The 26,755-nt window shown below is 38.2% G+C and overlaps 1 protein-coding gene and 1 long non-coding RNA gene across 8 annotated transcripts in view; one reads left to right on the top strand and one right to left on the bottom strand.

The window, feature by feature from the left end:
- Positions 1 to 3,887: 3,887 nt before the first annotated feature.
- The window catches only part of CFAP20DC (CFAP20 domain containing), a 66,465-nt gene continuing 43,597 nt past the window's right edge, over positions 3,888 to 26,755 (bottom strand). For 6 of the 7 annotated variants that reach the window (XM_061354232.1, XM_061354234.1, XM_061354237.1 and 3 more), the window contains 2 exons: positions 21,002 to 21,063; positions 8,436 to 9,300 (listed from right to left, as the gene is read on the bottom strand). In XM_061354232.1, the coding sequence (XP_061210216.1) occupies positions 9,195 to 9,300; positions 21,002 to 21,063 (168 nt within the window). In that variant the 3' untranslated portion in view covers positions 8,436 to 9,194. Of the gene's footprint in view, positions 4,817 to 8,435; positions 9,301 to 21,001; positions 21,064 to 26,755 lie in introns of those variants that run through there. The other variant, XM_061354238.1, reaches the window with a different exon arrangement.
- LOC133212621 (uncharacterized) lies at positions 4,684 to 22,816 on the top strand. Its single transcript, XR_009725549.1, has 3 exons — positions 4,684 to 4,794; positions 20,983 to 21,679; positions 22,295 to 22,816. It is a non-coding gene; the product is annotated as an uncharacterized LOC133212621 (long non-coding RNA).

Genomic DNA, 26,755 nt, shown 5'->3' with positions numbered 1-26,755 from the left:
CTGGGGTTTCATCCAGGGCATTTGCATTTGTGCTGCTTGTAGCACCTGCAGCGGGATCCCAAAACATCACGGTTAGAACTAACAAGCAAGTTAAACACTGACCAAGAAACAAAGATGGCAAGTGTTGTTATTACTTACATATTCCCACGGGTATCATGAAGCCAAGCTTTCAGTTTACCAGGGAACTGAATTAAAGTAGTTTTATTCAGCATGCCAAAAAAGGTAAGGATAGGGATGCCAAGCCACTATAGTAACCATGAGGGAAGTGGTGATTATCAGCAATACCACACAGAACAGACAGACTGGATTGCTTTTCATTTTATGTGGAGCCCATTGCTTAAAAAAAAATCAAGCCCTTTTTCTAAAATAAAGAAATAGCACACAAAAATTACTGAAATATGAAATGCATTATGCAAAATTCTTGTGAAGGCTTTTTCAGCCTGTGCAACCTTGCTGTTTGACCCAAAGTTGGAAGGATGTGCCGCTAAACAGAACGCTTTATGGCTGAAGGCTATGTTCATAATAAAGCATGACTTCTCATGTTTCTCCCCTAGTAATGGTGGCAGCAGAAGGGAAAAATCAATACTGATGTCCTACCATAAGCTCCTTAAGAAAGAGCGTGTTCTTTTTTTCAGCATAATGAGGCTCAGGCGTAGAGACAACACTGAGCAAAAACTAAAACACTGGTGTGTTTTAAGCATTGTTCTCACACTAAAGCCAAAATACAGAACTGTATGACCTACTAAGAAGGAAATTAACCTTATCGCAGCTGAAACCAGGAAAACCTGCTGGAAAGCATGCTCTAGGGAGAACTACGTGATTCTCGCGTGCTAAAGCATTTATGACTGCTAGGAGCGTATCTCCGTGCTCTTCATCACTTGCCATAAATGCTGGCTTTGACAATCCGGCTAAAAAAAAAGCATGCTGTGTGCCAGCAGTGCTTTAGATGTAGGTTCACAGGATGATGATTAAGAAAAACACTGTGAGCAAAACTCACAGTCCTTGAAGCAAAGCTGCTTCAGCTCACAGGTGGTGTTTACAGCATTACAGCAATCAATCCCCATGGATGCCGAAGACATAAAGCTGCTAACCAGGATACAAAGGGCAAGGATCCCAAACCGCTGATTTTGAAAAGCATGACTTGCGTATAAAATACTGTACTAACGACTGCAGGACAAAGTGCAGATGGACTTGCCTGTGAGCCTGTCTGGAACAAGAGACTCACTGTCACTATCCTGCTGGCTCCTTACGGCATTAGTGGTGGCGATAGGGCCAGGTTGGATGGGGCTTGGAGCAACCTGCTCTTGTGGAAGGTGTCCCTGCCTCTGGCACGGAGTTGGGACTGGGTGAGCTTTAAGGTCCCTTCCATCACAAACCAGTCTGGGATTCTACAACAAGATTGTGGAGACCCCAAGAACTCCCCCTCATCCAAGCTTCAGACATCCACTGTCACACTTTTGTATGTGACATGTTAGTGATCGCCTGCTGTGAAGCCAGGACCAGAACCACCCAGGCAGTCAGTGGGACACAATCCATGGGACCTTTGCAGAATCCTCCCTCATAAACAGCAGACACCAGTTTGCAGGCAGTTTTTTGTTGTTCTTTTTCCCAAAGTGAGCAGCTACCTCCATAGCATCAGTGACCCAGCATGGGAACTGCAAGCCGTCCTATTCCCGCTATGTGGATAAGTAAAGGAGACAAATAATTGTTGATTGTGCACCTGGGCCTTGAGTAAGTCAGGGAGCTCTTGGGTGCAAGGTCGGGCTTGGAAGCAGCCTACAGAGTGATTGTTTATAGAATGGAATTTATAGTGACTGGAAACAGTCACTGGGAATAATATAGTTGCTGTTTGGCTACATGGCTCAGACCTGTATCTGTATGCTATATATTACCATGCTTGAGTGAATAAGGTAGAACTAGTTGTGAAAGCTCTGTGTGTTCAGCCTCTTTCTTTACAGATGCCGCAACCCAGTTTGGATTCACCATGGTGCTCTAGGACATCCAACCACTCCTGTGAGACATGCAGCTATAAAGGGAAGACTAATGACACATTTTAAGTAGTACTTACCACAGGTACAGGGAGCATGGTCCTGATCACTAAATGATGCTCACGAGAAAACGGATAGATATGCACAAGCCAGCATCTGAATTTTGAAGGTCAAAATTAATTTCACTGAACTTTTAAACTGATTATGGCATTAGCAAGAACAGGTACAAATCCTTCTGGGAGATACAGGCTAGGGCACGGCAAGTAAATTACCTGAGCACAGTATCTGTCTTCTGTGGATTTCAGTGCTACTTGAGTCAATTTGTGATGATATGTTTGTACCTGCCACAGAAGCCAAATACTCAATCTGATCTTCTGCCAAGTCACTATTAACAACTGCATTTCCAATTCATTCTAGGATATTCATTAACCAGGATCCATAATTACATATAATTTACAGACATACCATTTTAAATCACTTGCCAGGGAGCTTACTAAGCTCACTTTATGATATTCAAATATATTATTTTTAAAAATCCACTGAACCATCAGTTTGCAAGTAATTACAGTGGAATAGCACTGCAAATAATCAAGTAGATACTGAGAACAAGAATTGTCAGAAATGCCTATAGATCATTTTTGCCATGTGATTTTTGACATTCCCTTCAACTGTCTCCAGAAAACTGCTATGTATTGGTGGATTCCAAATCTGTTCCACTAACTTAGCTCCGTTACAACACAACTCCTTGAACTTCCCATTTCATGGGCAAACCCTGCCCAACACCTCCTCTTCAACACCAGGCAGCTGATTTTTTAATGATTTATTTACCCTTTGAGCAAGTGTCCTGTTGCTCAGAGGGAGGACACTAGTGGCGAGCAGCCCTGCAGACTGTTGCAGAATGTCCCTTGCCCTCGGGCTGGAAATGTCAGGCACTGCTTGGAGCCAAACAGCAGCAATGAGAAGGCAGGAACATCTGCAACAGGTTAACTGTAGGGCAACTAAGAAGATTAAGGGAGTGGAGCATCTCCCTTATGAGGAAAGACTGAGGGAGCTGGGTCTCTATAGTTTGGAGAAGAGGAGATTAAGGGTGACCTTATTAGTGTATATAAATATATAAAGGGGGAGTGTCACGAGGATGGAGCAGGCTCTTCTCAGTGGCAAACAATGAAAGGACAAGGGAATGGGTACAAATTGGAGCACAAGAGGTTCCACTTAAACCTGAGAAGAAACTTCTTCTCAGTGAGGGTGACGGAACACTGGAACAGGCTGCCCAGGGGGGTTGTGGATCTCCTTTTTGGAGACATTCAAAACCCGCCTGGACACGTTCCTGTGTAACCTTATCTAGGTGTTCCTGCTCCGGCAGGGGGATTGGACTAGATGATCTTTTGAGGTCCCTTCCAATCTCTAACATACTGTGATACTGTGAACTGGATTTTAGAGCAAAGCTTGACATGTCTCTATGCACAGTATTTTATTAATTTCATAGATTAATTTCACTTTCAAAGGCTATGTATGGTCTGGTTTATATCTGTGGTCCTTCTCCAAGGTCAACAGGGATATTTTATAGAATGATAGAATCATTTAGGTTGGAAAAGACCTATAAGATCATCAAGTCCAACTGTTAACTTGGCACTGCCAATTCTGCCACTAAAAACCGTATCCCTAAGTGCTGCATCTACACATCTTTTAAATTCCCCCAGTGATGGTGACACTACCACTTCCCCCGGCAGCCTGTTCCAATGCTTGATAATTCTTTTAGTGAATTATTTTTTCCTACTATGCAAACTAAACCTCCCCATGTGCCACAGAAACTAGCTGCACAGTGATGCAGGCAACTGAAAGTTCTAAGTTGGAACTTTAGGACCCTCGTTGAAAACTGCACTGAAACCCAATGCAGACAGGTTAATCACAGTATTTCATTGGAAGGTATAATGTAAAAACTAATGCAAACATGTAACAGCTGCACTCTGAGCACAGCTTCCCATATGAATTATATATGCACCTTGCCTTACATGAAATAAGGCTCCAGTTTTTGAGTGTTTAGCCAATCATTCTTCCTGCTCTTCAGTCCTGTGTTAAATTACATCAGTAAAGTAGACAGTAGCTGGTTCTCCCAGAGCCTGCATATTTACCTGGCTTTTGGTCTCCATTTATAAATGGTCCATGCAGTTTAAAATGCACCACACTGCACACACGGCAGCTTTACCATCATCCCATTACTCTAACATGCAACAGTAAACAACTCCTTGAAGATGAGGAAAATACTGCTTTCTCTGATGACTAAAGGGACAGCTTATGAAATGGAGGTCTTTGAACACTGTATCTTACTGGACAAGGAATAAGATAGCAGACAACCAATTAAAAATACACAGTAAACAAGCAATGAAAACATTTTGTTTGAGTAAAACCATAACATCACAAACCTTTATTCAACTTAGCTTGTTTGATACAGAACCTCTGAATACTGCAAATAAATTGGACTAACAAATGTCACAGTCACAAGGAACTTTCATATTATGTAAAGTTCCACTGCATTACAACTTAACAGAGAACTATAAAAATAATATGCTGTTTACAAAATATATTAATCTGTTTGTAAAACTATCAGTTAACTCAAATTTTAAGTTTCATGATAACTTATGCAGCTCAGTCACACTGTACGAAGCATTGAATAATACTCCAAATATAAATTTATATCGTCTCACAATCCAACTATGCCAATTCATAGTATTTCCCAGAATTCGGATCAAAGTAACAGTTCAGACATGGATCATACAGAAGAGTCAACATTTCCTTATCTTCTTCAGTACTGAGGTCACTGAGGTCACCTGTGTCAAGCGGAAGGAGAAAGAATAAATCACTCTTAGTCGCTTAGACATTAACATGGAAATACCATTCTGTCAGATGTGACAGAATTCTTCTTTGAAGTGTATGATCTTTTGACTCCTGAATTGTTACCTTCAAGATAGCAGCAACTCACGTTTTTATTGTATTTCTGAAGACTTGTATTCAGTTGAGGTGAAATAATGTCAGTCAGAGATTGCTTAACAACCAGACTTTCCAAATGGAGCAGTTGCCCAGAAGTACTTTTACTGATGGTGGACCAAAGGATTCCTAAATGCTATTTTTCTCAATGACTTTCTTAAACAATAATGGTTCAGAATGAACAAAGACAGTCAGTGTGTACTTAAGGCCTGTAAGACTTAAAGAATGTGAATGTCTGGTAATCAATATGTCACCTAAATGTCCAGTATAGGTAAACCTGTACAAAAGAGCTTTCAGTATTGGAGAGGAAATAAGATTATTCTAGACAATAAAAAAATCTAAACCTAGGGTTTTCAGAATTATGTAAAAGGCAAGAATGTTTTCAGGTAACTAAAATATACTGATAAAGCCATACAGACAGCTATTACAGATGCTTTCTATATTGTAGTTCCTTTTCTAAGCCTGTCTTTCAAATAAGCTAAATCTAGATTGTATGACCTACAGCTTTTTGATAGGAAATAATTCACAGTGAACACAATCTGTATCTTGAATTTCATCATACATGTCCATCTCATTCTTAGATTGCTAATACAAACTGAATGTTCTTTGTATGCCCTGACACTCCATAATAAGTCACAGCCTGTTGTGCTAACAGCAGCAGTTTCACAATGCTCAGAATCTATTTACAGCCAGGATCATGCCACAATACACAGGTTACATTATCTAGAGGCCAGAAAGTATGCTGGTGCATTAATGAGGACAGACAGTGTACGCTTTAGCCTTTTGGAATACATGTCATTTTTGTTTCCTCAGTGGCATTAACAAACACTATCAGAAAGAAACTGTCTTTTACTGTAACCAAAGGTAAAGTTAAGTTGTTGCCCTCCCTGCTGTGAGTACTTCATCAGTCCTGGTGAGCTAAATGAGCTTAACTGAGATATTTTGTTTGGACAGCTCTTGGGAAAAATTACGCAGTGCAGAAAGAAGACATAGAACTGAATGTCTTTTTCTACACTTCAGATCATAGCACATCAGCAAATTACGGTATTCAATGCCCCATTCCCTCACACAGCCTTACGTTTTCACTTGAAAAACATGTGATTTCCAATTAATTTTTCCATTTATTACTTTGCTTTTCCCTGTCTATACTTCTCTTCAAAGTTTTCTTTTCTTCTCTAAGCTTAAATCTCCTTCCCTCTTTACCTGGGAACTGCTCCCTGGTTTGATACAAGAATAGTTTTCTGCACACTCATTGAGGTATATCTCTTTCCCTTTATACCTCAAATTCACATCAGATCAGAATTAGACTGCATCCAGGACTGGCTGGATTTATACCTTTATAGCAGTAATTCCCTGCATGTATTTTTCCGTGAAGAAGAACTTAGTTTTCTACGTATGTACTGGTTTTATAGATATGCTTCTGTCTTTTAGTACCTCACAACATCCTCAAACACATTTTAAAGCAATTCTAGATGTTGCAACAGATTTCCAACGGCAGTATAGAGTATTCAGTTTTGAACAGATTAAAAACACATAAAAAACTTTACTTCAGTTTTACTTCCTAAAAAGATGCAGTAATTAAATTAAATGACATTTTTCTACATGACTCAGCTAATGTGTACTGGTTGTGTTAGAAGGCATCCTTCTACTTCAGATGGTGCATTGTGTACAACTTGACCTTATGTGGGAATGAAGTGTCTATGGACAAATTCCCTGATAAACGAGCCCCTTTCAAGTAACATTTCCAGAGCTGTTTGAGCTGCTCAGGATTACATAAAAAAAACCCCTTGGTAGTTTAACTTGAATATCATGGTGAAAGCAAAATCAAAGCTTTTGTAAATAAATCACTACGAAATTAAACAGTATTTTAGGCTAGCAAATAACTTGATTCTAAATGAAACCTCAAGCCTGAGATACACAATATAGAGGGATGTGTATTTTTTAGTTCAGAGCTGAAAGACTGAAGATAGTTAATACCTCTGAATACCTATCGTATTAAAGGAATGCTGCCCTACTGAAATCAAGGGAGCTATTGTTTTTATGGAGAAAGGCTTTTGCTCAGAATGTTTAAACCAGCATAACAAAGAATGGAGAAGGCATGCAGCAGCTTTTTCTGAACTCTGAAATAAATGCACAAATAAACTGTTGTTGTTTGGATTCTGTTAACACTGGTTCCACAGTCACCACAATCTGGAGAACTACAATAAATAGTTTCCATTTTCATGAAAATATATTTTCCCTGTATTGTAGGTTTTAATACTAGAAAATGGCTTGAAGCAAATCTCACTTTAAGACACATGGATCATATTCTGACCCTGACATAAGGCAACTGCACTGGATCGGCTGTCAGCAGAAAGGGTGCTGGAAAGAACACTGCTAGTATTTTTTCAGATATGATCCTTGAGCATGGAACTGCAGTGCTCAAATCTATACTGTAATTATGTGCTGCAGGGTTACCACATGACTGTGGTCAACAGCTGTAGTCCAAGAAAGACTCTTCAGTGCTGTGGTTCCTGGGGTTCCTAGGATTCATGACTCTGCCTTCGTCACCCGCTGGGGAAACTTTCTTATTTGTTATGTCAAGATGAAATTGTCTATAAATCAGAACTAGCAATGCTCAAGAAGGGAAAAATCTATGGAAATTAATCATATTTATGAGTCTAAATTTTCCTCGATTGTCTTGTGAAACCTGTTGAACAGAAAAGTACTTCTCATTATGTCTCCCTATTTAACTAATGCTGCTGCAAATGTTAAGAAAGGAACAACAGAGGATAATGCTTTCTTAGAAATTAATCCCCTTTCTTCCCCAAAGATATGCATCAACTTAAAGATTTTTTTCTAAATATAAGAATTAAAAAATCTTCATAAATACACTAATGCTATACTACCTGGTTTTCTTTAAGGACAATTTTAGCTAAAGTTAGTATCTTGAATACATTATAATCACTGCAGATTTTCAGTTCTGCTAATACGGTTTTGTTACCCTGTGCTAACTGGAATACTGGAAAACTGCACGCACACACACACAATAACCTTGTAACCATTGAGTCACTGTCCAAGATGAGAAATAATTCATTTTCTAATGTGGCATTTTTAAGAAAATAACGAGTAGGGAAGCAGATTTTTATGGAATGAATTTGATCATTCAGCTTGCTGATCAGATTTGGTACTTGATTGTCAGTAACAAAACTGTTCTTTCATCACACAAATAACTAACCTCAGCTGAAGTGATTAAGGAAAACTAACTGGTAGAGACATACCACAGGACACAACAAAACCAAAAAGTCACCATAAAAAGCTATGGCATATAGAGATTTTCTGTTCTCCAAATGTGCAGTCATGGACACATGATGTACTTCAGCATAAAGGAAAATGAGTTTAGGAACAATTCACAAAACACTGTGGAAATTCTAGTGTGAATAACAGAAGAAATGCAACAAATTCCCAAGTTTCCCGAAATTCTATTTTGCTGTCATAAGCAATTATAAATATACATCTATGAAAACATCCCCCATTTGAGGGACATAATTTGTTTTAGATAGTAAGTCATTCAGGCATCATCCTTCGGGCAGCCGAAATACACAGGTCAGATTTATGAGAGGTCACACTGAATTCTCCAGAGTTGAAGAAAAATGTAGATATCTACCCTGTTTCTTAAGACAACTGATAAGAAAAAAGGGCATTTGAAAAAAAACAAGGTATTTGTTTTATTCTACTGTTGTTGACTTTCCAGTTTCAGCTGAGTTCTTTGCCATTTACTAAGCAAATAAACAAAAACCTGTAACATTTTAGGTGATGACAAGAGTCTTTACACAGGAAATCATGTTGAGATTTCATTTAAAGCTAAAACTGAAATTTTTCTTTGTAAGAGAAATATCACTTACATAAGCGTAATTGTGCTTCTGAACAAGAATGTGTAGTCTTTGCATTCTTTGTTCCATAGGTTTGCCATCCCCACTAGCATAAATTACTTAAACAATAAAGATGTATTTTTTGAGTTAATCTGTATCAAGTCAGAACATTAGGAAACTTCATCTGCGTAAGCTGCTCTTTTATCAAAAGAAATAATACTGCATGGAAAACTCTACCAGCTTGAGCTAAAAATAGTAAAAATAACTTGGAACCAAAATGCCGCAGTATAGAAAACTATGAAAAGGCAGCACCAGCACTACAGAAACAGCATTTCAAAATGTCTTTCTACCCAGGACCTTTTCATTGTCTTCATAAATTCCTACCTGGAGTACTCTGATTTGTTGAAGATCTAGTGTGCTTTTCCAGCTGTTGGCTTCTAGGAATAATGGGGGGACTGAACGCGCCCATCCAGTCCCTGAAAAATACAAATCAAAATATCATCCATAAAGCACACTTTGTGTTCCTATTATTTAAAAAAACCCTTTCAAAGGTAAGTGCAGGTTGTTGAGTGTGACGGAACAACATCAATCTGGATTTTATTATTATAAAAATAAGCTTTACAGTTAATACTATAAATGTTAAGGTTTCCTTCCTTCTTTAGCCACTCTTAGCTGGTACTGCTCTCTCAGCAAAAAGTGTACATGAGGTGTGATCCTTAATCCACAGAGCTATACTGTGAAAGACTCTAGGACTCATGAGAGTATTTTTCCTGAGGAATAAAGATTCGGGATGAACAACCTGGTCTTGACTAGAGACTGATGGGGCCAATTTGATTAAAAACCCTTAACCTCTCTAAGGAAAAAGACTTACAGACAATCATAAAGAGATGTCTTTGGTTACCACTGACTTGGCACTGGTTGGAGACCTCTGTACCACAGTGACATGGCTGGTGGTAGATCACTCACAGTCTGGATGGTTGGTGACTTAGAGTAGACCTTGGATTTGAAATGGATGCCACCAGCAGTGTGCTACGAGCTCAGTGGTCATGAACTGTGGGACAGCCAATTTGTATTAAATAATTTAATCTTTCCAGTTTAATTTAACTTGAAAAGTTTTCAGTAAAGGCATGGAATTAGTGGTCAGAGCTCAGAATAACATATTACCAGTTTGCTAGTGCTTTTCAGAAGGAAACACTGGATTGAGTCAGGATGTTACTGCTGACAGTATTCTCGATACTGGAAAAAAAGCTTTGCTAGGTAACTACATTATAAAGTGCTTATAACATCTTATTGTTATAAAATATTATATGTTCTAAATAAAAACGTTGTTATCAAGCATAAGATGATTTTAGCTACTGACAAGGCCATATAGAGGATTCATCTCAGCTGTCACACATATATTTTGATTCTGTAGAGAAAAAAACTTTATGGGATCTTCATCATAGATGAGGGAGTATGGGCCTTCTTCACCTATTCAGTTTAATAGGCAATTTATGTCTCTCCTCAACACTATTTTGTGATAGCTTTTAAAAATGATTTTCACATTATCACACATTCATGCAAAGTTCAATGTTCATTTCACACACACTGTTTTATGATAGTCTGTTTGCTACAGCTCAAAGGAAAACAGAACAGTTTTTACTGTTATTATTACTGCAACTGAAGATTTTTTCACTGAAGTAACTCATACCACATCTTGTAATTCTTTTCATACATGAAACCAATCTCTGTACACTGTACATAGCTGATGTTTCCTTAAGTTCCCATCTCTCCTCATCAGCAGTAAAGAGCTATAACACATTCAGGCTTTCATATAACCATTAAGTAGACTAAATACTTGCAAGCTAACACTTAAACATAGAATTCAAGGGACCTCAATAAGTCATCTCATTTTGATCAAGCCAGGTCCTTCTATTTTGATCAACCTACTTCAAGACAAGCAGAATGGAAAGGAAAAGGGCTCTTTAAATTCCTTTATGTTGCTTCATGCTGATGGGAACAGTGAAGCTCTACAGAGTAAATTAAACTCAAATTGGGGCTGCTTTGACTTACATCTGGCCATGGCTGTTCCAACAGCTGATACAAATATATTATACATGTGAAGCTGGAGGCAAAGGAGATTAGCCACAGCTGTTGAGGTAACTTCAACATCCATGGCTTCTTCTAGAAGGGATGAGTTGTTCCAAAGCTTGACAGGTTTCTTTACATTGGTGGACTGTAATTGTCTCAACTCAACTGTCCTACACCCGCTAAACAGGTAACGTACTTCTCCTTTCGGAAAAGCCTTGATGATCTCATGTAAGATTTGCTTCTGACAAAGGAATCTGGCAAGGCTCAATCATGTGTTATGATTGCTAAAATATGCCAACTTTTATGTTAGTTTTTCTGCTACTTCTGGACTTGTTATTGATTTCATATTATCTCCTGTTGGCATACAGGCATAATCTGGAGTGAACAGGGGGACAACCACCAGTCTGTTTGCAGTCAAAATGGAAAAAGGTAATTTTCTGCCTCAGGAAACAGAACTGCTGGTGTAGAAATACAGCAAGTAGTACAGCAGATTTAAAGAAAGAGAATTTTCTATCATTTCAATAATCAAAAAAAAACATACAAGATTTTTTTACACCGCCATATTCTTTTCACATATATGGTCAACTTCACAACCAATCCTTCTCTTCTGCTGTTCAGCTACCACCTGAGAACTGGTACAACTACTCCACACAGCAATATGCTTGTCTAGACATCGCATTATTAGCTCTCTGTGGCACTTCTCACCATACCTGCATTCCCGGAATACGGCCAAAGACTCTTTGTTCACACCAAAGCTTCCAAAGTTTTTAGGAATAACAGTTAAATCCATGCTTTGACATCCAGTGGCACGGTAGAATATATTTTCCATTTCTTCCACTGGCATGTGTGGTTTGTGCTGCCTCAGAATCAGCAAACATAAACCTAACACTAGAATCTGACCAAGCTCATAGCATGTGGTCAGAGAGCACGAAGCATTATCACTTACCTGATTCTCTACAATTGCACTGAAACATTACATCAGCAAAGGCAATATCTTGGAGAAACTGAGGCAATTTTAGAGAAGGTAAGGAAGAACTGCTAGCATTAATCTGTGCTTCCCAAGCTACCCTTTCTTCCAAATTAACTACAGCTTTTAGTTTAGTATTATCTATGAGACAGTCTAGATCCAGTTCATGTTTTTTTTCTCTCAATGTCCAAGAAAATCTAATAGCTTTGCTATTCAAACCCCTCCCACTAAGACAAGCAATCAAAACACTACAGTATTAGGGATTCATTGTTGACTTACAGTATTAGGGATTCATTGTTGACTTAGCATTACTTTTAAGATGGAAACATATTACATAATTTATATTAAAACTAGATTATTACTCCCACAAGTTGGATACCAATGTCTCAATCAACTTCTCCTAAAATCTTGAGATAAAAACCCCCAGAACAAAACATAATCTCATGTGTGCTGAAATATTCTCGGCCACACTGCAGTACGCAGTGAACACTGGAATTTGATAAACTTCTGAGAAGCGGGCTTACATTGATAATTCTGATAGATGGTGTAATCTAGCAGACCTTGCCTAAAAGTAGAGCCCAGCATGGAGACAACAGGCAGTGTTCTGTGAACTGTGGCCTGAGTTCCCATTTATGGCAGTTTTATACTGACTGAATATAGAATATTGCTTCTGAGAACTTCTTGAAGAAGCTGTTTATCTCCTTAAACCAGCAAAGCTTATCACACATTCTGACTCATCAAAGTCACTCCCTTCCTTTAAGCTATCACAGTATCACAGTATGTTAGAGATTGGAAGGGACCTCAAAAGATCATCTAGTCCAATCCCCCTGCCGGAGCAGGAACATCTAGATAAGGTTACACAGGAACGTGTCCAGGCGGGTTTTGAATGTCTCCAAAGAAGGAGATTCCACAACCTCCCTGGGCAGCCTGTTCCAGTGTTCCGTCACCCTCACTGAGAAGAAGTTTCTTCTCAGGTTTAAGTGGAACCTCTTGTGTTCCAATTTGTACCCATTACCCCTTGTCCTTTCATTGTTTGCCACTGAGAAGAGCCTGGCTCCATCCTCGTGACACTCCCCCTTTATATATTTATATACACTAATAAGGTCACCCCTCAGTCTCCTCTTCTCCAAACTATAGAGACCCAGCTCCCTCAGTCTTTCCTCATAAGGGAGATGCTCCACTCCCTTAATCATCTTAGTTGCCCTGCGCTGGACTCTCTCCAGCAGGTCCCTGTCCTTCTTAAACTGAGGGGCCCAGAACTGGACACAATATTCCAGATGAGGTCTCACCAGGGCAGAGTAGAGGGGAAGGAGGACCTCTCTCGACCTACTAACCACCCCCCTTCTAATACAACCCAGGATGCCATTGGCCTTCTTGGCCACAAGGGCACAGTGTCGGCTCATGGTCACCCTGTCGTCCACCAGGACCCCCAGGTCCCTCTCCCCTACACTGCTCTCTAACAGGTCGTTCCCCAGTCTATACTGGAACCTGGGGTTGTTCCTGCCCAGATGCAGGACTCTACACTTTCCCTTGTTATATTTCATCAAGTTATTCCCCGCCCAGCTCTCCAGCCTGTCCAGGTCCCTCTGGATGGCAGCACAGCCTTCTGGCGTGTCGGCCACCCCTCCCAGCTTAGTGTCATCAGCAAACTTGCTGATAGTACACTCAATACCCTCATCTAAATCGTTGATGAATATATTAAATAATACTGGTCCCAGTACCGACCCTTGAGGCACTCCACTAGATACAGGCCTCCAACTAGACTCCGCCCCATAGACTACAACTCTCTGGCTTCTCTCCTTCAGCCAGTTCACAGTCCACCTCACTACCCGATCATCCAGACCACACTTCCTCAATTTAGCCGCGAGGATGCTGTGGGAGACTGTGTCAAACGCTTTGCTGAAGTCAAGGTAGACCACATCCACCGCTCTGCCATCATCCATCCACCGTGTTATTTCCTCATAAAAGGCTACGAGATTGGTCAAGCATGACTTCCCCTTGGTGAAGCCATGTTGACTGCCCCTCATAACCCTCTTATCCTTGATATGCCTTAAGATGGCACCAAGGATAAGGTGTTCCATCACTTTCCCAGGGATGGAGGTGAGGCTAACCGGTCTATAGTTACCCGGGTCCTCCTTCTTGCCCTTTTTGAAGACAGGAGTGACATTTGCTTTCCTCCAGTCCTCAGGCACCTCTCCCGTTTCCCAAGACTTGGTAAAGATGATGGAGAGCGGTCACCCTATCAAAGCCTCCAGTTATAATCAACATAATCAATGGGCAATAAACTAGTGACAGCTTTCCTGATAACAATGTGCAATGCCCAAGTATGACATTGTGAGCCCCATTGTATGAAGCCTTAGAATAGCTTACACTAAAACTCTTCATTATTCTGAAAGCTCTTCTGTATGCCAAAACAGAATTAAAAATACTATATAGTCTTGGCACATAATGATCACCTGGTTAAACAGTGGACATACATTAAAAAGCCACATGTGATGGAAAGCAAAAGAATCTTGTGGACTTACGAACAATATTTTCAGTCTTATAACAGTATGATAAATTTTGCAGAAAACAGCATTCATCAGTAAGATCTGTTGAGAAAATTAGTGATGCCTGATTAAGTAGCACTTCTCAATGACAATGTATCTAAAGTATTGACATCAACAGAAATCCAAAGAATCAGAGGGGTTTGATTTAAATCTTAACAAACACCCTTGATTTTTTGATATTTTACGGATATTTTTGTGCTTTAGTCTATCCTGCTGGCTGGACTGAGAAAATGGCAAATCGTTCAGTATAAAGATATGTAACATTGCTCTGAATTGAGATAGCATACTAATACATTCCTTTGGGATCAGATTTAATTTGTGTTACTTAAAACAATGGGATCATTTAATCCATCTTATAAACAAAATTAGAATGTATCAAAGTTTTACTATGGTTTTACCCAACAATCTAAACAGGAATTAAAAGGAACATTCAAGTTATTCAGTCAGGCTGTCAGTATACTTTAAAAAAGCAGGGCAAGGGCTACATTATATCACATTAGGGAATGAAAAAACAACAGCAGTTTTGTATCATTAAGAACACACTGAATTGACAAACTGTTAAACATCTGAAGAATACAATCAATAAAGAACAAAACTGATGATTTTAACTGCATAAACTACTTAGTAAATCTTTATGAACACAACTGGCTTGTGCCTGAGTGACAATAAGAGAAACACACTTGCTGAATTATGTTTTACAATGGATAATTTGACCACCACTGCAGAGGGCCAGAGAACGCCAATGTATGAATCAGAGCATAAAAATATTTTAAGGAAAAAAGGACTAATTCTTGACATCTCACGCAGCTATCAACTTAAAATCTCAGCACATACTTCTGCTGTATTAGTAACATTTAACCCCACATGAAGCAAATTCTGCTGCAGATGCTCAAAGTGAGTAAGTAATACCTTACCATGATCCACTGAATGCAAAGTGACAGCTCACATCAAAAGTATGGTTCAGTACAGCCTACATAATCAATTCAGTTAAGATTAAGATCTATTTTTCTCACTTGTTTGGATTTTTAATTATATCTTTTTAAGGTTATCAGAAGCTAACTCAGATAGATTAATAAAAATTCACCTAGTTCTGTGAGACCCCTCTCCTATTCCCTGCTACATCTTTTTTGGAGCATGCATAACTTGTTAGGCTCCTCTAGATCAGCAGATCTGAATTTTCAGTTACTTACATATCTGCTGAGTTTCGTGCATATATGTAACTTCGCTAACTTCATCAGATTACCTATACACACCTGTTTGGATTCTGCTTTGTAATATATTAATCATCTATGCATAATGGGAGTGTTGTTTTTTTTTAATAGGAATATTTCCATAGAAATAAACCCTTCAGTAATAGTTTCAGTAGTGAAGCAAGGACTTATGTAGGCTATTAATAGTAAGAAGTCTTTGTGTTATGTACAAAAATGCAATAATATTATTTGAAATAACTTTGAAATAAAATTTCAGGTCCTGCCAGTACATATGTCTCTACCAATTGTAAAGTCATCTGAGCCTTACTGAATCTAAAATCCTTTTATTATTCAACTCTGAATGGCCCAGGAACACAGAGAAAAAGAGTGGAACCAATAAAAAGCAAATCTCAGTAAGTCTTGAAGCTGCAAAAAGAAAAGGAGATAAACTACCTTACATTAACATAGATGCAACAGCAAAATGTTCAAAAGCATTTGCCACATTTTATATTCAAACCCATAGCATATATGCTGCCCTGTTTCCATGTGCTCAGATTCCCATACAAGGGAAAGAGATTTGGGGTTATTTTAACATGCTTTTATATGTTAGCCACTTGGTTCTCAGCAACCTGCCTGCAGCTAAGCTTTTCACCATCGGGATTAAAAAAAATTAACCTCCCAACAAGATGTTTCCTGTGCCATTTGCTTCTTTTGTCATGTTCTCTTTTCATGCATATTACAACCTGACAAATGCAGCAGAACTTCACTAATTCAGATTAACGACTTGGGAGACCTATTGCACCTATTTTGTGGATAAGTAATTGAACAAATACAATGAAAAACCAAAGTACATTGTGTGATACATTGCTCTTGTTCACTTATTTTGACAACAGTTGTGTAATTTTATAATAATTCATAATGGAATACTTTCTGTTTTGCAGAAGTAATGGAACTGTATGACTTTGATCTTGTAATGAATCATAAAAATAACTATGTTTCTTTGTTTGCAAAACTTAATCTTCAAATGTGTTTAACTTGTAAGTTATTCTGCTATTTACTCCTTTGCTTGGAAATACAGGAAACAAAGACCTTTTGTGTCTGAATTTCACAGCATGAATGCTGGAGAAGTTCTGCTGCAGTGAAAATAAACGTTATCGCTCCCATCCTTCTCCTAACTGCACCATTTCATAGGGGAGTTTAATTTTACCAAATCTCTTAACAGTTAACACCACACGCGGCGGCTATTAGAATGTCTAGTTTTCATTGGGGATGAATGAGAGTATGGTGGTATCAAAGCTGAACATATTTTTAATACTTGCGGGTTTGCAGTGGATTTGTGCTGAAATCATTGATATATTATCCAAATTTAAGGTTCCATGGTAATAGCACTATTCATGGCAACACTAGGTTCTAAAACAAGACTTCTCTGGCAGAAATTCTTAAACAAAGTTAAAGAAATAAGTTACTTCCTAAAAATCAATGGAATAGTCAGATGCATAGAAAGGGGTGTTTGATATATATAACTTATATACCAGAAGTTTAACAGTAATAAAGTTTGAAAAGAATTAAAGGAACATATTTATCATTTCATGATACATTATCTGAACTACGGTGCATGCATATATTATAATAGAAAGGAAAATCTCATTGTTTGATAAAGTAGTAATTAAGGATATGGGCACTGCTCTTTTCTTGTGAAGATAAAACAGCTTTTTCTGAAAAGTTTATAGTTACTGTCCTCCTCAAAGATTTCATCTCTACATCAGTGAAACCTTTCTTTAGTGATGATAAATCTCAAATATCTAACATTTATCATAACTGAAGAGAGCCCTTAAAAAAAAAAAAATGAAAGAAAATACTAGCTTTTTTTGAGGTTTGTTTTATTTTGGGGTTGGGTTTTTCCTTTGATTGTAGAGGAAAGAAGAATGATGACATCCTGATCAGTCCAGTGTAACACATGTAGGTTACAATGATAAGCAGCTTGCTTTAGTCAGCCTGTACTAAGCCCATGTGAAGTGAGGACAGTGACTATCAACAAGCTGTCGAAGACTGCAGGCCTGTATCAGCCAATTATAGATAGAAGGAATTTTATATTACATGCACAACTGTAGAGCTACAAAGGACTTAAACCACAGCACAGTGGTGGCACTTTTAATAGATAAAACAAATCTAGGTAAAATGACATCCTGAATTGTATCACACTTCCACGCAGCTCTGTGCCCACAACAGAGTTAAAGGTCTGGGAAAAAATTCTGAAAATTTGGCCGTGCACATTTTGTACAATATTACTTCAGTTAAATAAACTTATTGTGAAAGGATGGCCAATGAAATGCTGAAATATTTGTGTTTTACTTGTGTAGTTACTGGGGAACAGTTGATAGAACTTCAGAGGAATACATTTTACTTGGTAGCTTGAGAAGAGTTAAGTAGGATGCAAAGAGAGGATCTTGTGAGGCAATGATTACACAGACAGGTTTCTATGTATTAAAAAAAATCCTCAAAGACAGAAAAATCAGCTTTTATCAGAAATACATTTTTTTGAAAGCATCTGTGGAAGTTGAGAAAATCCATTCATGAGATTAGGCTTGAGTGATCTTTTTCAGAGAGCAGCTCAACATTTTGCAGTTCAGTATAGCTGAAATTCCTCTAGCATACTGACTTTCTTTTAACATTTCTTTTGAAGAAGCTTCCAAACCTTCTATGATACACAATTATTTAGGAGGACAAATGCTTGCTAAGCAGGTATTCACAATTTCCAGTTCCTGCACTGGAAGAAGAAGTAACACAGACAACAGCTTACTATTTGGAGAGAAGAGAGCAACTCTGAAGTTCAGCTAGGACCATACAGCACATCAGTCAGTGGGAAGTACATAGCTAAGGCTTGAAACGCTACACATCATCTTGCTCATCTGGCTCTGTAGCCTCCACAGTCAGTCTGCCTCCTTTCATTAACTGGTTCTACACCTTGCAAAGCAGCATGATGTGGAGATGATTCGTATTGCAGTAGCAGTATTCTTGGCAGATTTATGATCGTTCCTCAGCAGAACCAATGGAAAATGAGTCTAGCTGGGTCTTTTTATTGACTGAATTTCTATTATCTTCACAGGTGCTTTCTTTCCTGGCTTGTTCTTTTATCTTATTATGGACAGAAGCTACATTTACTGGACAATAGCTTCCACACTGTTCTCTTTTCATTTCCCAGAATACCACACTTTTTGAAGTTACTTTAGACCTGTCAAATTCTGTATCACTCCTTACAACAAACTATTTGTTGTTTCAGTAAGTGCACATAAGCAAGTAATTGTCTTAATTCCATGGCATTTATAGCCACTCATCTACATGGGATATATACATTTTTGAAATATTATGTGTGTTGTTCTACACTATTGTAGTAAGCTTACAAAGATTCAGACATTTTCCACTTGCTCATACATGACTTGTTAAAATTGGCTTTGAAAACAGTTTAGGAGCCAACTTATAAATTATCAGTAAAATTAATTATCTCCCTGTTGCTTAGGTACACACCCCCTGTGAAAAACATTACAGAGTTTTCCATTATAAATGAAAGGTAATGACGTGAATAATGATATTCAAGTCACATCATCTCCAGTTTTTATATCATGATGCAAACTGACCTCATAATTTTGTCATCTTCTGTATTTACAGCCCAATAATGCTTTTCTGGCAGTTCACAAAGGCTACTGAATTTATGAGGCACTTGCAAGTCAGGTATTTTACGAATACTTGCATTTCTCACAAACGATTTCTAGAGAAATTGAAGTCTACCGTGTGTGCTGGACTCAAACAGCATGAGAACTAAGTTATAATTTATACCATTCTCTTTTAAATTTCATTACATGGAAATCCGGGTTTTCATGGTTGATCATGTTAACTTGACATGATGGAAAGCTTTATTTCTACAGATGATGGTATTTATTCTGGTTTTCCGTACATAAAATGCACTGACTACCAAACTGCTTCAGCACATGCATAAAAATAACTTAGCAAAACTTGACTCAACCAATATATGGGCAGAAATAGACAAACGACATAGCTTGGACTAAAATACAGGCAATTCTAATGCCATCAGAATTATGAAACTGATTCTGGAATCAGAGTCCAAAGTGTCAGCCTCGAGGTACCTGATACCTTAGTCTGAGGACTATAGTTGTGTCTCCATTCACTTCATCCACTGTAACAGCTCTTAAGGACAGAGACAGTTCCTTTTATAACCAACACCCAAGGCAAAGAGGTTTTCTAGACCAACATAAACACTTAGATTTACATGTGCAAGGGGGTGGGAATCCAGAATTATACTTTAACTCAAGTAATATGTTGTGTGTACTAGGAAGCCTATGGCTGCACGTTGCAGTAACTGATGTATCTGGATGAACTTGCATGGCAAGTTTCATAGTGTTCACTTCATAAAACCTAACAAGAACATTTAAAATCCAGAAAAACATGGATGGCAAGGGAAATAAGCGACTGAAAACATCTGTGTGAGGAAAAACACGTATTATTCCGCACAACTAACTGGCAGTGTGCTGTCAGAAAACACTTCATACCATTGATAAAAGCTAAAGAAGTATCGGAAATGTCATCTGCTACCATCCCTCCCAACACACATATATATTGTCCATTTAAAACCTGGACAAGCAAAATCAACATTACCACCACCAAATGAAACTGTTCTACTTTTAAAAATAAGTACACCTCTTGTTCAGGCTGTTAGTGATGCCAGGGTTTCACCTGGAAGTGGACAATTAATTTTTCTTATCTCAATCTGATTATTTCTCCCTAGCCACCCTCTCCCCTGGTTTTCATTTTACCTCATATTAAAGTCACAGGTATTTTCTTGCTGATTCCAAACAAAACAGAACAAGCTAAAAACCTGACAGCTAAAATACGCTGTACACAGGATCAATTTGAACTATCCCACAGTGCTGTAACACCCTCTCCTGACTGGGCTATCTATTAAAAAACCCTCTCTAAATAAGTAACATTAAAATCTTCTGTAACAAATGGATTCCCTGACACCTACAGTCATGTGCAGAATTATTTCTAAGCCTTCAAAGCAGAGAGGGAGTGAGGGAGAAAGAAAGAGATTATAAGAGTGTATGTATGTCAGATGAGGAAGATTTGCTGAATCATGCATCAAAGCAGTTGTAGGAGCAAAGCTTGTGTCAGTTACAGTTACATTAAATACACAGTGGTACATCCAAAACATGCAGAATTCAGTTCTGCATTCCAGGACAACACAGACATAATGCAGACAATGACTGAAATGAGCAATAGTAGAGCCCTCTTAAAGTGATTTAAGATTAAATCAAAGAATGTCACACTTAATATTCAGGACACCCTAACTGAATCCTTACTGCCCAGGCTATAAATGGAATCTTACCATGAGCTGGAGTGAGAAAGTGGGCTCATTTCTTTCTGATAGTGATGATCCTGACTGGTGGGCTATGGAAAACAAAAAGTAACAGTGAGAAAATGACTCTGCAAATATTCTTTCAGTATGTTTAGAAGTATGCAAGAGATCTTTTATGAGCATACATACACATTTACAGCTTCTGATATTAGAATTTTACGGCCTTTTTCGTTACCTGTGAAATTAAAAATGGATGTTCAGAGTCTAACTGTGCAAAAGTACGATGTAACAGATGATTCTTACCTGGCTGGAAATAAATATGAATTAAAGAGTTGACCACATGGTCATTTCTCTACTGCCTGTGAGTGTTGGGGCTGAGTCAAGAAGCTTCAGAGAGGGAGGGTGGCAAAGTCTTGTCTGATAGGAAAATCTGGACTGTATGTGCATAGAAAGCATGGTGCAGGAACTCTTAGTAGGATCTGTGCAGAACCAACCATTCTTAAGATGTGACAACACTGAGGCAGAGCTAACAGGACTGGCAGGCACGGCTCATCTCTCATCAGAAGTACCAGTAACAGTAACCTAAGCAGTCCCAAATTAAATTTGCTGAAGCAGATATGATTCCTTATGGCACTGCCAACTTGATGCCTGGATTCAGCTATTCATGAACAGATAATGTGGACTGTGTGAACATTCACACAAAATATAGTAATTTTCTACAGTCCTCAAATGTTACCTATTCATTGTTAAGAATGTGCCCCGAAGTGTGGTGTTTCATGACACAGATTCAAGTCGATGAGGAGACTCAAATCTAACTTTATTACAATCAAGCCCTTTTTATCCCCTTGTTTGGTACTTTTCCAACCTGCACAAGCATGCAACGTTCAATCTCACTGGCCCCTGTAAAACTCTCCAGGTAAACAGTCCCATCACAGTGCTGCAGACCCTCTCACAACCCCCACATCATCAGCTGAGACTCCCACCACAACTACATCCTGGCCCATTCCCCAAGGCTTGTTTTTCGACCTTCCCTGGCCTTCAGCACCCCAACTCATTGCCCCAGGGTTTGTCAAGCACCAAGGCCTCAGAGCTCATTCCCAAACTGTTCTTCATGAAAATCTTATCGCCTTCACACCCCACACCAAAGGTTTCAAACTACCTTTGGTTTATGGCATTACAAAGTTATTTGGAAGAAAGATCAATATTCATGAACTGGTATAAAAATTCAAGAATTCTAACATTCAGAAATGTATTTTCTCTCAGTGTATTTGTAGTGCTTCCAGAAGAGACCCCCCCTGCCATTGTCACACACCTCAAAAGCAGCTCTAACCAAATCACTGAAGCAAGTGCAAAAGAAGTGAAAATACAAGCAATACATTAACAAGACTTGTACGACTTAGTACATGAAATACTAAAAATAAACACTAAGCACTATGAAAGCAATTGTCTTTTCTTACGGAAATCAATATAAAAATTAGTATCTTCTCATGGCTTCAGGAAGCACGGAGGGATGTTGTAAAATGTATGTACAGGATGAATGACATCCTAATTACTGCCAAATATGAGTCACTGCCTGGTGGTGGGTAGTGCAATGCCCAAATGATGGCTACTAGAAGACTGAGAATGAAACAAAAAGTGAACTAGTTAGTCTGTGAACCAGAATATCTGTCTAAATAACTTTTAGTCTCATTTCGTAGTAAAGAATAGTCTGCCTCAGTTTTGCAATTTGACTTGATGTGAACAGATCCCTCCAGGGGTCGTCAGACCGAGCTCTCAGCTGGAATAATTCTGGGTTTAAATATCACTCCTCTTGTCTGTCAGACTTCAGTTCTGCCAAACCATTTCCGTGTGGCTTTCTTTTCTCAGCCATTGTAAAGGAAAACAAGATCTTCCACAAATCAGGACTGAATTTGTACTTAGGAAGCTGCTTGGATAACAAGTAATCTTTCTTTTCTGTGAGTACTCCTTACTCAAAAGACAGGTCTTAGTAGTGAATGCATGCTGGAGTCTGCTAATGCAGCATTACACCACTGCAAGCGTCTTAGATGTTTCAATGAGCAATCTACGAGAATCTTCCTTCTCTTTTGCATTTCTGACTGAGAATCAGAGACAAAATGTAATAAGGTATCCTGAAATCTCTTATATATCATCTCCAGGATGGTTCTTGTACATCTGAAGTGGTCTCTGAAGTATGGAAACAGCTATCCAAGAAGCTGAATAGGCCAACACCCTGACAGAACAGGAAGGTCTTACTGGATCTCTAGAATAAAACAAGGCACCAAAGCAGAAATATTTTATCAGCTTGGCAAATTTTCTTGGTTAATGTGTGTATTTGTGGGTATAAACTTCACATTATACTCTGCAGTATACAGAACTCTGTCTTGCATATTGTTGCAAAGCTAACATGCAATTTCATACACTTTCAGCTTTTAGAAAATATTCAGGTAAGACACACTCAAAGTCTTTACAAATACTTAGTTCTACATGGAGATATTATTGATTTGGAAATGTGCTCTCCTCTTCCTCCCCCCATTTTACAAGGATTTACAATTATTCTTTGAAGTAAATCCATTTAAAAATAAAAGTTTCTCATATTTATAGCTTACAGCTCTGCTAGGTAATGTATAATATTAAAAGCTGGTTTACTCCTTTTGGCTGTCATAGTTTACACCAGCTGCTAAACACCTTATATTTCTCCTGGTAGCCTATATTCAGCTCTCCTAGCAGCCTATATTCAGTTCTCATAGCATGAAAAATCCAGTTTCAGTATATCTGTTTTATAGTTAAGGACATCTGTTCTAACTGCAACTAAGCAATATGATTGATCTCTGTGCCTTTACATTCAAAAGGGTTTCTTAGACTCATGAGACTCAGAAACATGAGAACCTTCAATAAATCTGGAAATCAGAGTAGCAATGGCAAGTGATGAAAAAATAAACTCAGTGAAAATGTGTTTTATATATGCAAAATAGTACTTTGATACATAAGGTCACTGTCTAACATGATTATATCCTGCCCTGCCTTGCAAAAACTTCACAGGTATTTCAACATGATAGACAAAAAGCTGCCTTCTGGTGGTGCTGTTGCCACAGATTCCACTAAGACAAAAATGTGCAAAATGAATGAGAATTTTGAATAAAAATATTCCTTACTTATCTTTGAAGAACATAAGAGAAAGCAATAGATACTACTGGTTTAAATAATCAGAAAGATACAACCTGGAAACATATGTTAGCATGAAAGTTAATCATTACAAGAATTTCAAGCTGTCCTTAGTTTCTCAAACTACAATACAAGGAATATTTCTATTCTATATATTGCACTGCTAAACTCATTTGCCTATGCACCTAGAAGATGGCTAGATACACACTATATATATGCACTTTCCTGCAGTTTGTACGTCTGAATTTGGAAGGCTAGATCATTTGCAAATTCTCTTGAATCAAGTGACAGTTGTAGTAAAGATCAGTGACATAAAAATCTCTTTTTATTCTAAGCTTTACCTTTCATTTGAATACTGGCATCGCTATCACTGTTCTCAAAGTCTTCTGAAATGTTGTAAGCATAACAAAATATACTGAAATTTAACACCAACATACCAAAAATGTTCCCAGCTGCTCTTCTAAAGCGTCTGTGTTAGAACAACTTGGGGTGATTAAATAATCACCTTCCCTAAGAAAAACTGTTTATAACCTTCTTAGATACTAAAGGTCTAGAAAATGAATTATCACCCTCACGTGAATATTCTGCTGTTTTAAATACTGGAACAGAGTTAAATCAAGGAGTGTTAAACACACAGGTCCATAGCGTGTCCACGTGCCCATACCACACCTATGAATAGCTGATGCCATGGCAGCTATCTCAGAAAGAAAAATATGAAGTGAATCACAACAGGTACTGTGGACTAACCAACACTGTGCTGGTACAGGGAGTCCCTTTGCATAAAGTGAGGTAGGGAAGACTGCAGAAGCTGAATTTCAGCAGCCTTTGTTGTAGCAAGGGACTAAGTGGTTAGTCCTTATCTGAGAAAGATTAGGTTTTCTTTCTAAATGATCTCTTCCTGGAAAGGAGGCTCTACACTACATCTTGAAACCTCAGTGCCCACCTCACAAAATACAGAGTAGAAGCCTGACAGGGCTGCATGTACAAGACACACCAACACTTCACTCAACTGAATGAAATTTAAAAAACTTCTCAAAGACAAATATGTTGCCTTTTACACTTGATTTACCTACAGAGAGATGGACACAAAGGACTACTATGAAAAAAAAAGCTATATTAAATTACAAATTAAATTACTAAATTATTATATCTAAGCTCTTTTTTAGACTGATGCTATTAGTCTGAAGCTACAGAACATGATCAAGACAGTAAGATCAAAGAACTGTCTCTACAATCACATTATGCGTCACTGAATACTGCAGCAGTACATTTCATCTTAAAAAGTCCATTTTTGGTTTAGTAATCTAATTTGTATTAACCAAACCTGACATGTCTAAATATTCTTATCAATTTCCTTATAATTAAACCACTCAAAAATTAATGAGACTGCTATTCTCTATTTGAGTTCCATTTGCCCAGCCTTGCAGATTCATACCATGTTGGAGTCTATTAGTAAGTACTAAGAAAACACATTGGAAATAACGAAACCACAACTATATATGTAATGTTGACAGATCTCAGATAGTTAAAACCAACTAATGTTTCTTTGATGTCCTGCAATCCATTACTCTGTACACCAAGTTCGTATTTGCGCAATTACCCACTTGGCAATACATCTCATTTGAAACCTTCATTTACCAGTGTACCATAAAGTTCCTACGCTGTGTTGATCATTCACTATGGAAGAGAGCTGCTATACAGGCCTCTATTTGGTCCCTGTAGATCCCTGGAGGTAATTTCCACCTAACACTTCAGAGCATTTACTTTGCAACAATTTATATTGGGGCTACACTGCAGTGTTTACTCTTCTGACACTGGATTTTCCTCTGAGAGTTGTGTAGTGTGCTTTACTTAAGCCACATTCAGTGTTTATTATTGTTTCACCTATAGTAAAATACGAACTACGTTGCTGAGATATAAATGGAGTATGAGGTTATCTAGTTTTACAGCAGCTCCTGCAAGCACCTTTATATAGGAGCTGAAATGTTATTCTGATTTCATATATTCAATACTCTTCAGTGGACTGTAACAAATATTCTGCTTCTCATAACAGTACTCTGTCACATAGTGCAGCTTGTGTGATTTTGTACCGTTTTGTACCAGGACAAATAAGGATACAAGGTGTGAAATACAGAAGGATGACACACTAAAAGCTCAGAACTACTGCAGCTTTTTGCTGCTGTTCTTCTCCTTCAGTGCTTTCAACAGTTACCTTTTCAGTAATAAGATTTTATCATCATGAGAAGGAATTATTTTCCATTATTCACACTGTAATGTAGTTGCTGACTGGTATATATGGGCTTCATTCATTTTGGAACTTTTAGGTACTATACCACACACCTGCAGGTTGTCAGCCACTACTTTACAAGCTGCACAGCCTACATGATTATTCAGGATTCTAGAAGGAATACATGTAATAGATATGCTCTTTGTCCATGGTGGTACCACAGGACCTGCTGAACTGCATGTGTTTTGGTTGCAGGTTTTACTTGCTAAGTTCTAAAAACATTTGGTAGTGGTATCTTAAATTTCAAAGCTACTCAAACACATTTTGATATTCAAGATCCTTGAGTCTCAGAACTGACAGAAACTATAAACGGAGAAAATACTGTGGCATTAGAC

Source organism: Neopsephotus bourkii, unplaced genomic scaffold (assembly GCF_033783945.1).
Source record: "Neopsephotus bourkii isolate Nb327-2 ecotype Australia unplaced genomic scaffold, CSIRO-AGI_Nbou_v1 NB_719, whole genome shotgun sequence".
Classification (NCBI taxonomy): Eukaryota; Metazoa; Chordata; class Aves; order Psittaciformes; family Psittacidae; genus Neopsephotus; species Neopsephotus bourkii.
Note: the sequence above shows the minus strand (reverse complement) of the source record. Positions and strands in the feature narration are given on the sequence as shown.